The sequence below is a fragment of the Aulonocara sp. 'chitande type north' Nkhata Bay genome, linkage group LG23, assembly GCF_057382095.1.
Source record: "Aulonocara sp. 'chitande type north' Nkhata Bay isolate Kocher_YH1m ecotype deep benthic linkage group LG23, A_spYH_male_GT1.1, whole genome shotgun sequence".
Taxonomy (NCBI): domain Eukaryota; kingdom Metazoa; phylum Chordata; class Actinopteri; order Cichliformes; family Cichlidae; genus Aulonocara; species Aulonocara sp. 'chitande type north' Nkhata Bay.
In genome coordinates, this window is record NC_141365.1 from 8,008,434 (window position 1) to 8,022,812 (window position 14,379).

General features: G+C 39.4%; 1 protein-coding gene across 1 annotated transcript; it reads right to left on the minus strand.

The window, feature by feature from the left end:
- Nucleotides 1–1,709: 1,709 nt before the first annotated feature.
- On the minus strand, nucleotides 1,710–14,219 carry il12rb2 (interleukin 12 receptor, beta 2a). The gene is made up of 16 exons (XM_086283793.1): nucleotides 14,152–14,219; nucleotides 13,713–13,907; nucleotides 12,699–12,959; nucleotides 12,069–12,192; nucleotides 11,777–11,967; nucleotides 11,124–11,266; nucleotides 10,637–10,778; nucleotides 8,842–8,906; nucleotides 8,000–8,198; nucleotides 6,638–6,820; nucleotides 6,414–6,512; nucleotides 6,166–6,312; nucleotides 5,248–5,379; nucleotides 4,262–4,358; nucleotides 4,093–4,180; nucleotides 1,710–4,006 (listed from the first exon to the last, which is right to left on the minus strand). The coding sequence occupies exons 2-16, from the start codon at nucleotides 13,771–13,773 to the stop codon at nucleotides 3,566–3,568; spliced, it is 2,373 nt and encodes a 790-aa protein (XP_086139919.1). The 5' UTR covers nucleotides 13,774–13,907; nucleotides 14,152–14,219; the 3' UTR covers nucleotides 1,710–3,565.
- Nucleotides 14,220–14,379: the final 160 nt, after the last annotated feature.

Sequence of the window (14,379 nt, forward strand, 5' to 3'; positions counted from 1 at the left end):
TTTGCATTGTCTTTTCTTTTTTTTTGTCCTGCCTGCACAAAGGCACTATTATTTTACGCTTTTGCTGTACATTTCTTTTAAATTCCCTTTTGACCGCATCACTTTTTAAATGTATGCTACCACTGTGTTCAATTAGGGGGACCTGTTATGATATCTAGCTGTTTTTTCACCTTGCCCTACTAGGCTAGTGTTGCATTATTACTCTAGTCATTTGACTTGCGCTGGACCTTAGTGTAGCCCCTCAGTTTTCTGAAACAACCTGATTTCTTCACTCCTTTAGGCCAGTTTTGTCCTGAAGGTTGGCTTTTGCAAACAAAAGATGTGAACAAATTGGCTGCCTGTGCACAGACCCAGCGTGGTGTCTGGGATAATCATTTGATGCTAATTTGCTGAGATGAAGCCAGAAGTCCTTATAGTCTGAAACCAAACATGTAGATCAGATTGCATCCTGTATTTTTGGCTCTGGAGTTACTATTACATACAGAAACATTTTTAAAACCCTGACCATGTTTGAAATGAGTTTGTAGAGAGATACTTTACTTGTCCCTGAAGGGAAATTGTTGCTACTGCTTTTAAAGAATGCAGTTTGTTGGGGAAAGACAGCTTTTGTGTTTTTGCTGCAAGTGCAATACTCAGATATTTGTTAATGATGAGCAGACTTTCAGCTTTAATTTGAGGAATTTAACAAAAGTATTTCATTAACTGTTTTAATAAATAATAGGCCCTTTTTTCAGAGGCTCAAAATTAGACTGCTTTAAATCTAAATAAATAAATTAAAAAAAAACTATATATATATATATATATATATATATATATATATATATATATATATATATATATATATATATATATATATATATATATATATATATATATAAAAAATAAAAACACTCCTCCCTTTAGAGATTCTGCCAGCAGCTTCAGTTACTGCTTATGTGGGTTCTTTTGCATTTAGTAAGTGGAAGGCATACTCTACAATAGAATAGAAAGGCCCTTTACTGTCATTGTCCATGTACAACAAAATTGTGAGTGCTCAACACCAGCTGTGCAGGTTTAAAATATAAATAGTAAGACAGCAAGAATAAACAACAGGAAAAATGTATACAAAATAAGAGGTAGGCTCCATTAGAACAGGTTGCAAAGTGCTTGGTTTAAGATGAGATTCAATTCAGTTTCCTTCATATAGCAGCAAAGAACACGGAAAACCCCAACACTCATATAACTCACCTTATAAGCAAGCACGTTGGTGACAGTGAGAAAGAAAAACTGTTTTAAAAGGAACCAAACAGAACTAGGCTCAGGAAAGGGCAGCCAACTGCTGTGACGGCTTGGGGTCTGGACGAAAACAGGACCAAGACACACTATGGAAAAGAGTCAGATGAATAATAAGCAGTGATTAAATGCAGAGAAGTGTATAAAGAACATCACCTGACGGAAGAAAAAAACCCTCAGTGCATCATGAGACTAGATTACTGACTCAATATACTAAACTAGATTTTGATATTAACAATGCTGACGTCAGCACAAATGATGAGAGAACAGATGATGTCATCATACTGTGATAAATATATGATTAAACATCAGAGAAGTGCTCTCTGGGTGTTCTTGTTACTAAACTAGGTTTGCTTTGTACGACTCTGGCACCACAATTATAATCTTTGGAGTCAGTGGACCATATGACATCCAGGAAAAAAAACCCATACAAAGTCTGAATGATGAACTCATTTATTGGTATTGACATCGAAGTAAATTAAGTATATATTTATGAGCTACGCCGATTCCCATATAAAGACAGTCATAGTCAAAGGGTGCAAAATCATCAAAGAGGTCACTCAAAACACAAGATTGTTTTGAAAAACATAAAAGAATAGCACTGTACATTCATCAAATTTTACTCTTTTTTTTTTTCTTTGCTATGCCAGCCCTGGAACAACAGAAAATATAAATGAATATATGAAATATATCCACATCCAAATATATTCGTTTTGATTTTCTTTCACCCTCTCATGAAGTTCATGTTTGCGGCTTTAAAGACTTTATTTCTGATGGCATCTGTCACTTTTACATCTTTGCAAAATGTATCTGATTCAGCTTTACTTTGTGTTCAGTGGTAATTGTCATTTAAATTAAGATAGAACTGATAAATGTGGATGTTACAAGTATCCCTTTTTTGTTTCTGCCATGTTTGATAGAAATGCATCACATAATTTTTATATTAATCAGATACATATTCTTGCTATTACTTGCCTTTTCTTAATGAGCTAGTAGTGTTCTACTGGATGTTGATCTGGGGACTGGGGAGGCCACTAAATTTATCACGTTAATTAAACAATTAAAGGTAACTTCTGCTTTGTGACATGCTGAATTTAGCATTAAAAGTAGAAAATTGTGACCAGAAAGAGATGCACACCATAAAGTCCTGAGATGATTGCAGGGTCCAAAGTCACTGCGCAACTGTTGTCAGGTGTTTGACTCAAAGCAAGCTGGGAACATGAATCCTACAACTGTTGCCTCAGCAGATGTGAATAATCGTCAGGGCACACGGTGTTTACCAGTGTTGGTGAGCCTGTGCTGGCTGCAGTTTCAGATTTCTGTTTTCAGCTAACAGAATTGATTCCTGATGCAGAAATCCGACATGTCTAAGATGGTTTTCTGCTCAGTGCAGAGATAAGATAAAGCTTTTCCCACGATTTTTTGGTATTAGAGTAAACTGAAAACCTGAAACAGAGAATCGTGTTTGGTCTCAAAGATCATACTTTCCCTCATTCTGAAACTCCTGAATGTTTATCTGCAGGAGTGTATGCTGTACCAAGTTGACTGGCTGTTTCCATAACTGCACAAACAAGTAGATATACAGATATTCTAATGAAGTGTTTGTTGAGTGTAGTAATCATATTCTATAAACATCAGCATGTTTTTACTGGCTTTGTGTTGTCAGGCTAATATTAGCTATTGTCTCTCAACACTGCTGGGCTGTTGAATTTGTCTCAAGTTAAAAAGTTGCAGTTAGTTCCAAATGGTCCAGTTTAACCTCCTCCTTTTGTAGATGAGCTAAGACTGAGGTAGGATAAATGCATATGCACGGGATAGTCAAGGCTATAACAGAGTATGCATTTGGGATGATCTTTTACAAAGGAGAGGACATGTCTACATGTCATAGCAGGAAAAGCACAAACAGAAAAGCAGATTATGTCTGAAATCTATTTTTGCATCAGGAACCAAGTTATCTCTCTGCTTCTCCTTCTATGAAACGTCTGATTGGGCCTTTGGAAATTTCTTCAGCCAGATCAGAAATGACAACATCTCTTGCAAGCCTGTCCTGTTAATTGTAGTCAAGCGATTAGTGTGTCCATTGCCGTTTTGAAGAGAAAACAATTGTAATGCATGACATGAAAAGAATACCCTTTAGGTTTAAAATTGTTACTGCATAACTGAAGCTCAGACTTAAGCAAAAGTTCTCTGATTTCAGTGAGCATGGAGGTAGTTCATGCAGTTCTTTGTTTCTGGGCTGTTGGCTTATCAGCATTCGTCCTCTAAAAGCAGGTTTCATTTGCTTTCAGTTTTACTAAGCGTTTTGAAAGAAGTCACTGCAGTCAATTTTCACTGCATCCAGAGTCAGCTTCCCTCCAAACACCAGCGGCTCTATGAAGATGTTGTGATTGGAGATGAAAGGCATGTCCAGAAACTCTCCACATTTCTCCTCATCATCTTCCTCGTCCAAATTTCCAGGCTCGTGTGATGAAATATAATCAACAGTTGTGTCCAGAGACGTGTGCGTGTGATCGGAGCTGTCTGAGTCGTGGGACAAACTCTTAATGTACGTGGTTGGAATGACCGACTCCGGCTCAGTCTCAGAGCTCAGCCTGGTTGAAGGAGACATACGCAAGATTGGTTTTCTAGATTCACTGTTCTGCTTGGGTAGCTCCTCCACATTCACCAGGATGAGCTTTTCTTCCTCCCTGGGTTCACTGGAGCTGCATGGTGGGAGCGGCAGGTTCATGTTGCCCTGTTTGGAACAGAGACACGAGCTCAAATGACGAACAATAAGAGATGCAGTCCAACCTGAATTCTTCTTAACTTTTATACGTTTACCTTGTCTTGGGTATACTCTTTGGCCCACTTGCTGTTTGCAGGATCTGGCACAACATCTAGCATGAAACACTGAAAAAGCTCCCAAGACCTGAGGGAGAAGGAGAAAACTTTTTATAGCAACAAAATAATAAGGTGTAACTGCGTTATAGAGTTTATGTTGCACATGTACCTTTGCTTTACGGTTGAGTTCTGGTACAAACACACAAGAATCACCACAGCCACGGAGCTGATAATACACACCGGTAGGAGGAACGCTTGGGTGTCATCTGCAACAGTGGCAACAAAATAAAAAGATGTAAGATCACGGAATACACCTTTATTTCCTCTGTTACAGCGCGTCTAGGACGCTTAACTCTTTGCAGGTTCTTGCAACAGGACAGCAAATCTACAACAGAATGGCTGAAAAGTAAAAGCATTAGGTATTTCAAAGGCCCACAGTCCAGTTCTCCACCCAACTGATGCGGTGGAAGTACTTCAAGAAAGCTAAGTATAAATAAATGCCAAGTTTCAATGAACTGAAGCAACTTTAAAAAGAAGAGTCATACAGAAAATAGGTTTACTGCTGCTTATAATAGTTATGAGACACTAAGTCATTGTTTGGACTTATTTTCTCACAGGACTGCATAGAAGGCTGTGACTAATTTATTTTCCTCATTACTGTATATGTACATTTAAAAAAAAATTATACATCAGTATCAGGGACTATTTTAACGAAGATCACTTGGATTGAAAACCAAAAAGCAAACAGTCTGAGTATAGTATAGTATAGTATATACTAGTATAATAGTGTGTTTTTAAACAGTTTCACTTAAAACAAAGCTTTAATGTGAAACTTTACAATTACTTGTATATAATAAATTTAGTGATAATAAGTTATTTAATATTTTATTTTTTATTTATTTAATATTAACACAGTACTACAGATGTGATAATTGACATGAACTTCTTACAGACCTGTTAAATTCAAGGCAACACTCAACAACCAGGTAGCTTAGCTTAGCTTAGCAAAATGATTGCATTGGAAATAGCTTGCATGGCATGCAGACCTCCTATTTTACCGTGTCACTAGTGCAGTTTCAGATTTACTCTACAAACCCAAGAGTGGGATTGAACTCCTCCCTGAAAGAAACTAAGTGTAAAAAAGAGGCTGCTTACGTGCAATGAAGAACTTGATCTTTTGACCTGCAGGACCATCTCCTGCAGCTGTTGAAGCACTCATCCACAGTCTGTACTCTGCTGGAGGCAGGTCTTTAATTATATACGTCCTCTCTGATGCTGGCGTAGAGTCTGAAAATGTATAAACACATACAGCAGAGGCAGAACATTTCGTCAGTGTGCATAGTTTCTGTTAAATATGTTTCAGTCACTGACTGTATATAGAAGAGCTCGGTCATTTGAGAGGGACTCAGCATAAAGTTGCTTTTCCTCCACACTGAAACGATCCAGCTGGGGTGGTTTGGAAGTCTGGCTAAGGTGCCTCACAGGTGTGAGGTTTTGGGGCTTCCCAGCTTGTAGGAGGCCCTGATGTAGACCCAGGAGAGATTATGTATTTTAGTTGGCTTGAGAACAGCTTGGCATCCCTCTTCAGAAGAGCTGGAGGAGGCGGCCGGGGTGAGGTTGGTCTGGTTGTCTATGCTTACACTGACCCGTTTAAGTAGCACAAACTGGGTAAATGTTACACTTTAAGGTGTGGCTGTCTTGTGATTCATAAGTCACAACTCTATAGATGCACATGCAATCTGTGGTTTCTTTGTGAGGCCCACCCTTCACTCATTGTGTCCGGTTTCCAAATGGCATGCTGGCAACAGAAGAAATGCTGAACTTCACAAACTAATGGCTGATGAATCCTCTGTATGATCTGTATGCTTTTTTAATCATCTGTTCTCTTATGTTTCATTTGGTTACATCGCTTCACAAGAAAAATGCTTTAATGCCTGGAACCATATTGAAATAACAAGCTTTTGAATAAAATATTAATGTGGTCCCTTCGATTTAGCATACTCATTTTCTTCACCTTGGCCTTTTCTGAAAATGTCAGTAAAATAAAACAACTGCAGTTTAACTCTTCCTTACAGATTTTAGTGTTCCCCATGGTCTCCAAATAGATAGTATACTTGGTAATGCAACCCCTGCGCTGACTCCTGTCAAGCTCACTCCAGGTAATGTTCACGTTGTTTCTTCCCTCAACCTTCTCTTGGACACGTGGGGCGGCTTCTGGAGCTGCAAACCACAAGCACAACCCAAAACACTGCTTAATATGATGACCATTAACAAAATATTTAATATTTAATAAGGAATATTGACTGTTTTGTATGTCTTACCTGACTCCAAAGTGGCAACACCTTTAAATTTCCAACTAATGGAACTCTCATTATAGAGCACATACACCGCTCCGTCATAGCACTCATATGGCTGGACATCTGCAGAAAGGAGGACAGAAGCACTTTAAGAGAAAAAAGAAATGTGCAAAATGTGTGTTTTTAAAAAGTGACAGATCACTCATTAGAGGCTTTGCTTTTCTCCTGCTTCATTTTTCACTTCCTACCTGAAATGACAGCGTGGTTTTTGTTCTCGCCCAGCCTGACCCATCTGAGCTCCTCCAACTTGTTGCCATCTGGGTACCACTCCACTACATATGTGGTCGGTGGTGGTGCAGTTTCAGGTTTTGTCCAGGAGATGGTGATATTGGAGTTGTTGGCTGTTACTTGTAAGTTGTTAGGGGATTTGGCTGAAGCGAAAACAAGGCAATCATGTAGTCACGTAATTCACAAATGCATAGACCAGTGTTACTAATACATTTGTAACATTTTAATGAGAAGACTTAAAATTAAAAGAAAGGGAACCAGACTGTGGATTTTTATAATTCTCCTGACAAAGAAACAAGGCAGAATTACCATCTGGGAAAAGTTTTTCACGAGGGCAGTTAGGAATTGTTTTATTTTTTGCAACAAATAGACGTGTAAGGTAAACTGCAACCTGAATTATTACATAAATAACTGCCCCTGTTTTGTGGAGGGCCTCAACATGTTGGTGTACGCTGATAATGCACAACATTACAACCACCTGGCCTGATACGAGCAGATCGAGCATGCCATCAACACAGATCTGACCCAGAAAACATGCACGCAGGAACACTAAAATTGTGATATATCTAATCTATAGGGTGACATTAACATACACTGTGTCATATCTTCCCTATGCGAAACTGAAAATTAATTCCTGGGAAAAAGGAACTAATGGAGTGAGAGTCACCTTCTACGCCCTTCCCCCAAGTCACAAGTTGTCTTTGGTGTAGCTGGATTTAATTTCCTTGTGGTCCCACCCACCAAATCACACCTTTTCTTTACTATCTTAAAGAGCCGCTAAGTTAAAGCCAGACTTTAGAGAAGTCTCTGTGTCCATGCTGAGTTTTGAAAACTAAAGGCAATGAAAATTTGGGACTTTGTTTTATTGTGTGAGACAAGGGATGAGGAATAAAAATGCTTTACAGCCACAGGCACCTGGACACTCTAGGGTTACTGCTTGGGCTGGACTTGTTGCATGGGTGCTCAGTAAGATTGGGATCTGGAGAGTTTGAATGCTAGGTCAACATGACAGACTCTTTATTGCATTCCTCCAGCTGTTCGTGAGCAGCTTTTTCAGTGGCGAGGTGAGGACACTGTGGCCTGAATGCACTGTAACGAGACCATCAGTGCCATTCACTCAAACTGCAGGGGGGATTTTGCTGTAGTCGAATTTGGTCTAATTTTAGACCAGTCCTTGAAGAGCATATTCCAAATATGTTTTTGGTGAACCAGATAACTACAAACAAAGACATATCAGTGTTTCAGCACAGAAGCTCTGGTTGCAGAACAGACGATGGAAAAAGAGATACTGAATCATATGTCAAATGTCTTTGTTTTTTTACCTTCAGTACGACGGGTTGTTACTCTGGCAGGAGGGGACAGCCCTTTGGAGTTGCGAGCCCTCACTGTCACATCACAGCTGGCACAAAGTTCAACTAGACAACTCCTTTCATTGGCACTGACGTTGGTGATGACACTAAAGCTAGAAATGCTGAGTTCATATCCTAGGATCTTCCCTCTAGAGACGGAAACGTTCATCTCCTGAAATCAAAGAAATAAAAAAGCATCACATCAGTTTTTTTGATGACTGGAGGATGCAGACCAGACAAAGGAAATGATTACACAAGCCTGGGATTTAGATGCCGCTCAAAATCAACATCACAGCAAGATGAGTATGTAAGACACATCATTTCTGTTCAGCTCCTCTCTTTCTTGTAAACTGAAACTGTGGTATCTGCTGACAGGTTTCACTTGTCTCTCAGTGTCTTTATGTGACATTGAAAGTTTCGAGGTGTGTGTGTGTGTGTGTGTGTGTGTGTGTGTGTGTGTGTGTGTGTGTGTGTGTGTGTGTGTGTGTATGGTCCAGAGTGGTGATTGTGTGAGTGTGAATGTCACACCTCAGAGGTGGTCAGTTGTTGACATTTAGTCTGCAGAATAAAGTAGTAGTAGTAAAGCACAAAGATCAGAAAGTGTTACTATGGTTACAATGTCACATGCCCACACAGACACACAGAACGGGGAGAGGGGAATACATGTAGACCTCAAACCCTCAGACTCAAGCACACACAGCAGCGCTATGTGCTATGTGTCAAGTGCAGTGCAATTTCATGTAATTCAGCTCTGCAGCAAACATGTTAAGGATAATAAACAGTGAAAACTGTATAAGTTTTCTAATAAGACTTACCTTCCAGTAAACTTTCATGTGTTTAAAATCAGATGCAAGCCACACATCCAGCTCTTTGGCAGGGGCTAAAAAAAACAAAACAAACTGCAGTAAGTCACCAGGACATATTAACTCAATTCATGCAAGAGAAGCTAGTGAACTGGGTGGGTTTTCATTTCAGTAAATGAGCGCATCTGCATCAACGGTGTGATGGTTCCTTATCAGTGATGAAATGCTTTGAAATATTTTAAAAAGTGACAGACATCCATTGTGCAGCTCTGTTAAACTTTCCATCTTAACTCTGACAGTAATGAGTAGCAATTCCAAGAAACCCCGTGTTATTTGAATCAAAGTCCTTATCTAATTAAAAAAAGAAAATAATGCACAAACAGTGTGGTTAAAAGGTCTGTTGGTGCAAACTGTGGTTATTCATTATTAAAATTAATTCTATGAGGCTTTATTCACAAACTCTGTGATGCTTTTGGAAAGTTCTGTCTAAACCAAACTTGCTAAAGTCTTACACAGGGGAGGGTGGTTTCCTCTACAGTAACTCTGGCAGCAGTGTGTGACCGTACATGAGATGTTGTAACCCAGTGAGGAAGAAAAGGTCACTTCACCCTGTCATTTGTGTACAAATGTAGGAAGATGTGGTAAAATAAATGTAAATGAGGTTAGAGGGAGTGCTTTGTACATTGCCTCCTAGAAGACGCATGTATGCTAGCGTCAACCCTATTCCAAAGTGCACTGCCAGTTATTACTTTCTTTCACTTCCAGTAATTTCTCAAAAGAAGGAAAATTTAAGTATTAATGAGAACACACAGCAGTCACATGGTCACAATGGTTCCCTGTTGATGAGTTCAAGTGCTGTTGTAAAATGAGATTTCAGGGTTGGCCGCTTGCAACTTTTTAAATGCCAGTTTCAGTTGTTTCTATTCAGAGTGTTTATATTTTCAAATACAGATACCAACCACAAAAAAGGATATCACAGCACTGCCTAGTGCAAAAATGAAAACACCTATGAAATGATCCACTTTCACAAGAAAAGGCAACATATTGGGTCATGTTTCTCTCTAAGCTGATTTTCATTGTGCCTTTGATGTCATGATAATAATCATCTGTGGTCATTTAATGTGTGGAGTCAAAATAGCCTTCTTCAGAGGTCCAGAGAGCACGTTGCTGTCCAGAAAAATGAGGAAGAAAGACAAACTGCAATTAATGTGTTTGATGCACACACGCTCGAAGAAGGCGCGCAAGACACTCTTCACAAACGTTGCTTCACCTTTCTGTCAAACTGACGTTCATGGAAAATGATGATCTGTCACTGCTGTACATTCATAGTTTTACATATATGTACAGAGGCCTGCATATCTTCACACCATCAGTATTAAAAAATGCAGCGATACTTCCCATAAAGCATCATGGTCTTCTTCACAGCCTCACCTTTCTTCCCTGTGCCTCACTATTGAACTTGTTTATAATTACACTCAATAAATATTTCCTGAAGATATTTATTAAATTAGCAATTTAAGAAAACATGCATACATCGTATTGGAAGTAGCTGCTTTTGTTCTCAGCACAGTAAGACCCATTTCAGTGGCTCAGCCAGTGGTGAGCAGATAAGTGCCTCAGAAACCGAGAGGAAGCACAATTGTATTATCTGATGGTCTGCACAGATAAAGCGCCACAGATATACTGTATCTGTACCTTATTATCCGTCTCTAGACAGAATGTGTAGTGTCAGGAAGTGCTTCATAATACGCAAAGGCAGACCTTAAAACAGCCTTCCGGAGCTGCAGGTTAACACATGAGTACTTACATTCCTCTTGAGTCCATGCGTAAATGTTTGTGCTCCACTCACTCCACAGGCCGGTGCTGAATTTAGATCTGGCTCTGAAATGGTACAACCTGTAGGGCTCCAGAGAAGAGATGGACCAGTGGGAGGAATTCATCTGCACAACCTGTAAGTTAATAATAAATACATATTTTTCAGTTATATAACCTCAGATTGCCATATAGATACGAGTTTTGCATGTGGAAGTGATCCGCGAATTAACCCATTGTAAGAACACCTGAGAGAAGATAAAAGGACAAATTCCAGCTTGTTTTTACGACTTGAGCATCATTGTCAATTCACTTATACTCATATCAGTCCTGCTACTCATATATGCCTCTCGATCTGAATCAGTAACAGACCTATTTGGTCTAACTGTATATCTTCAAAGGTTCATGTGATATCTCTGACTTCTACTTTTCTCACTGAAAGTCCCTAAATTCTCAAACTCTGAAGAGTTAAAATGTCTTACTGAGTCCTGATAAGTTGTCCATGTCTGCTTTTCTGCCCTGTACTGGATCTCCAAGTGCTGAGTCCTCACAGGCTGCTCCACTTTCATGATGCACTTCCGGGAGTAGCACTCTGGCTTGCCCAGAACGGGAGTCGACGGCATCACTGTTCGGATCAACGCAAAGTGGTCACATAAATGACAAAAACAAACATTTTGTACAGCACTAAAACAAAACAGGTTCCTAATATTTGCCATATATGTATTGTCTTGATGCATGCTCCATCCAGCGTGTAAGGAAATCCATCTGGATGTTGCGTTTTCAGTGGGAAAGGTGTTTCATCCCTCATCCGTTGAATGAGTGACGAAACGTTTCCCGAGCTAAAAACGTAACATCGGTGTGAGCAGAATCATCTTTCTGGGATTCCTCTGGATTATTATTGGCAGGATTTGGAAAAGAGCATGGGTGATCATCAGTAACCATAAACTTCAAGATTGAAGTATAGAACAGTTTCCACTGCAGAGTTGGCGTGAAATTCTACCCACAGCATCATTACGTTGTCACACCCTTCAGTCAACCTGAAAATCTTTTCTTGCTTTTTTTTCTTTTTTTTTCCCACAAGTTTCATCTCTGGAGTCATTGGTCTCCAGTTGATGGTAACTTATATGAGTCTTACCAATTTTACTGAGTGTGTAGTTAATGATGGACGAGTTTGCAGAACCCAGTGGGTTTTCAGTTTGAACCCACACTGAGATGAGCTCGACTGATCTGGAGACAGTGAAATTCACCGACAGCAACTCGGTTCCCTTATCGGAGACTTTGTATGACGTTGATCCATCCGAGTGACTTCCAGAGACCCCCTTCACCCTGAAAGTTTCAGTTGACAGAAAAAACTGTTATCGATGTGTTTTGAAGGCAAAACTGACAAGCAGAATATTTGTTTTTATAGCAGTATGGTGGTGACTCACCAAAGCGCTGAACTGTTTCGAAGATTAGTGTCCCGTCCTCTGTTCCAAATGCAGACCACAACTCCACTTTCATTCTTTACGATTTTGTAGATGCATGAAATGTTTTTAGGGTGATCTGGTAGGTCTGGAGATCAAAGAAGACAGAGAAAATACTCAACTGAGTACTGAGCGGAGAGCTAAAGCATAAACAATACTAAAAGTAGTAATTTGTCTTTTTATGTCAAGCTGCATGTGTCAGAAACAGCAACAACAACCAAAAATAGTTTATTTTCACACTTGAGTTAGCAAATCCTATATAGACTAAATAAGAAACTTATCATAGCTAACTTTGATACTTAGCTGTGCTCACTCCTTAACATGCAACCAGAGTGTACATTATGTAAAGACAAAAAAGCAGAACCAAATGACCCTTTGACAGCTTTTGTAACTTAGAAGTGCTAAACATACCCTAAAATAAAAAGTTCTCAAGCTGAAAGACAAGTCCTGCCCTGCAGAGCATCGCTCAGGACTTTTCAGTCTATTCAACATCAATCTGTTGGCTTTTTCTAATTAGAAATAGAGAGCCTAAAATCCATGAACCTGGGCTAAAAGTCTCAGTAGAGGGGACTTTCATGCTCACTGAATACTCACATCCAGCTGAGATGTCAAGTCCACAGGGGTCCAGATCTTTACGGTTCTCACAGTGACAGCTGTATGTTCTGTTCTCTGTTATGTTCACCACCTTAAAATGTATGGTTGTAGAATTCAGTGCTTTGTGTTTCTGCTTTGTGGGACCTTGGCCACTGTACATGGAACCCGTACACATCAGGTTAAAGATGCAGAACACCTCAAAACTGGAGCCTAGCTGCACTACAGAGTCAGTACTCGACCTGATGACGCAGGATTTGTCACCTAAAACAGAAAGAACAGCTTACAGACTGTAATAACATGATCATATATATATATATATATGTTCCCTCCTTATTCTACAATATATATATATATATATATATATATATATATATATATATATATATATATATATACATATATACATATATACATATACACATATATATATATATATATATACATATATATGTGTGTGTGTGTGTGTGTGTGTGTGTGTGTGTGTGTGTGTGTGTGTGTGTGTGTGTGTGTGTGTGTGAAAAAAGTTATATCCCAGATGGCAGATACATTTGGGGTTAATCAGGGCTATGCCTGACACTTGGCTCATGTAAGATGAGCCAGTCTGAGTCAATGTCTTTAGTCAAGGCCAAATTTGGCTCATAGGAACCTGCAGAAACAGCCAAACATTAACTGCTAATCTGGATTATGTGAAAATCTGATTTAACTATAATTTCAAATGTCAATCTTCACATTTGCACACAAAAACACTGTCCACACGTTCTTCTTCTAGGCATATTCTTCGGGATATCAGTTATCACATTAGTTATCATATATAAACTATCACATAACCACAAGGTTCACAAACGACGGACAATGGGAAAGATTCTAGATCACTACCTTTAAGACTTCTTTAAAAAACACACCAAACAAACCCACTGATCGTGTTGCTGATATCGAACTTTTATCACCAACATATATAAAGAGAAAATAAGAGATATGTTAGAAAACTGAATCCACACATTTATCTAAGCTTACCAATGCAAAGCTGCACGGCCAGCACGGCAACGGCGACGAAGACCGACCGTAACTGCAACATTGTTGCCACGAGTCATCAGCAACTTTACAGCAGCCTAAGTGTCTCTTCCATTGCCACGGGAGCTGCTTCGCCTTAAAAAGGAGAAGTAAAAAAAAAAAAAATGCCTGCGATCTCTTATGCTTTCGATGCAGCAACTGTAGAGGTGGGAGGAATCAAAATAACATTATTGATTAGAAATGTTCACTTCATACAGCCAATAAGGTCGTAACTTATAAAATGTATACATTGTGAGGCATGTACCAGTGTCAGTGTAATCACACGCATGGTTCAAGTGCAGCAGAGGACAGTATATAGTCAATAGTAGTTTAAAAACAGGAGAAACGATCCTGAAAGTCACCCAAATATCACATCTCAACATCAAATTTAACTTTTAGTTACCGTCTAAGCTGTTCGTAGCTCTAGCCGTCTTCGTATCGGATCCTAAACATCTTCATTTAGAGAGAGAGAGCGTCCACACTGCGGTGGTAACGTGAGAGCGGAGACTCCGTGTTGGCTGGCTGCCGCCCCTGATGTGAGGTAACTAACTCCTGAAACTGGTCTACCTTTACTTTAGAAATTATCACTGAAGCCAGATAACCACAGAGGCTTCTGTGCGCACCCAGGCTG

What these genes read in the sequence shown, in the direction of transcription:
- il12rb2 (XM_086283793.1), bottom strand. Translation starts at nt 13,773, where the DNA reads ATGTTGCAGTTACGGTCGGTCTTCGTCGCCGTTGCCGTGCTGGCCGTG. An exon ending in GGACAACTTATCAGGACTCA is followed by an intron (nt 10,779 to 11,123) that starts GTAAGACATTTT and finishes ATTAACTTACAG; the next exon opens with GTTGTGCAGATGAATTCCTC. An exon ending in TGTTGCCACTTTGGAGTCAG is followed by an intron (nt 6,313 to 6,413) that starts GTAAGACATACA and finishes TGTGGTTTGCAG; the next exon opens with CTCCAGAAGCCGCCCCACGT.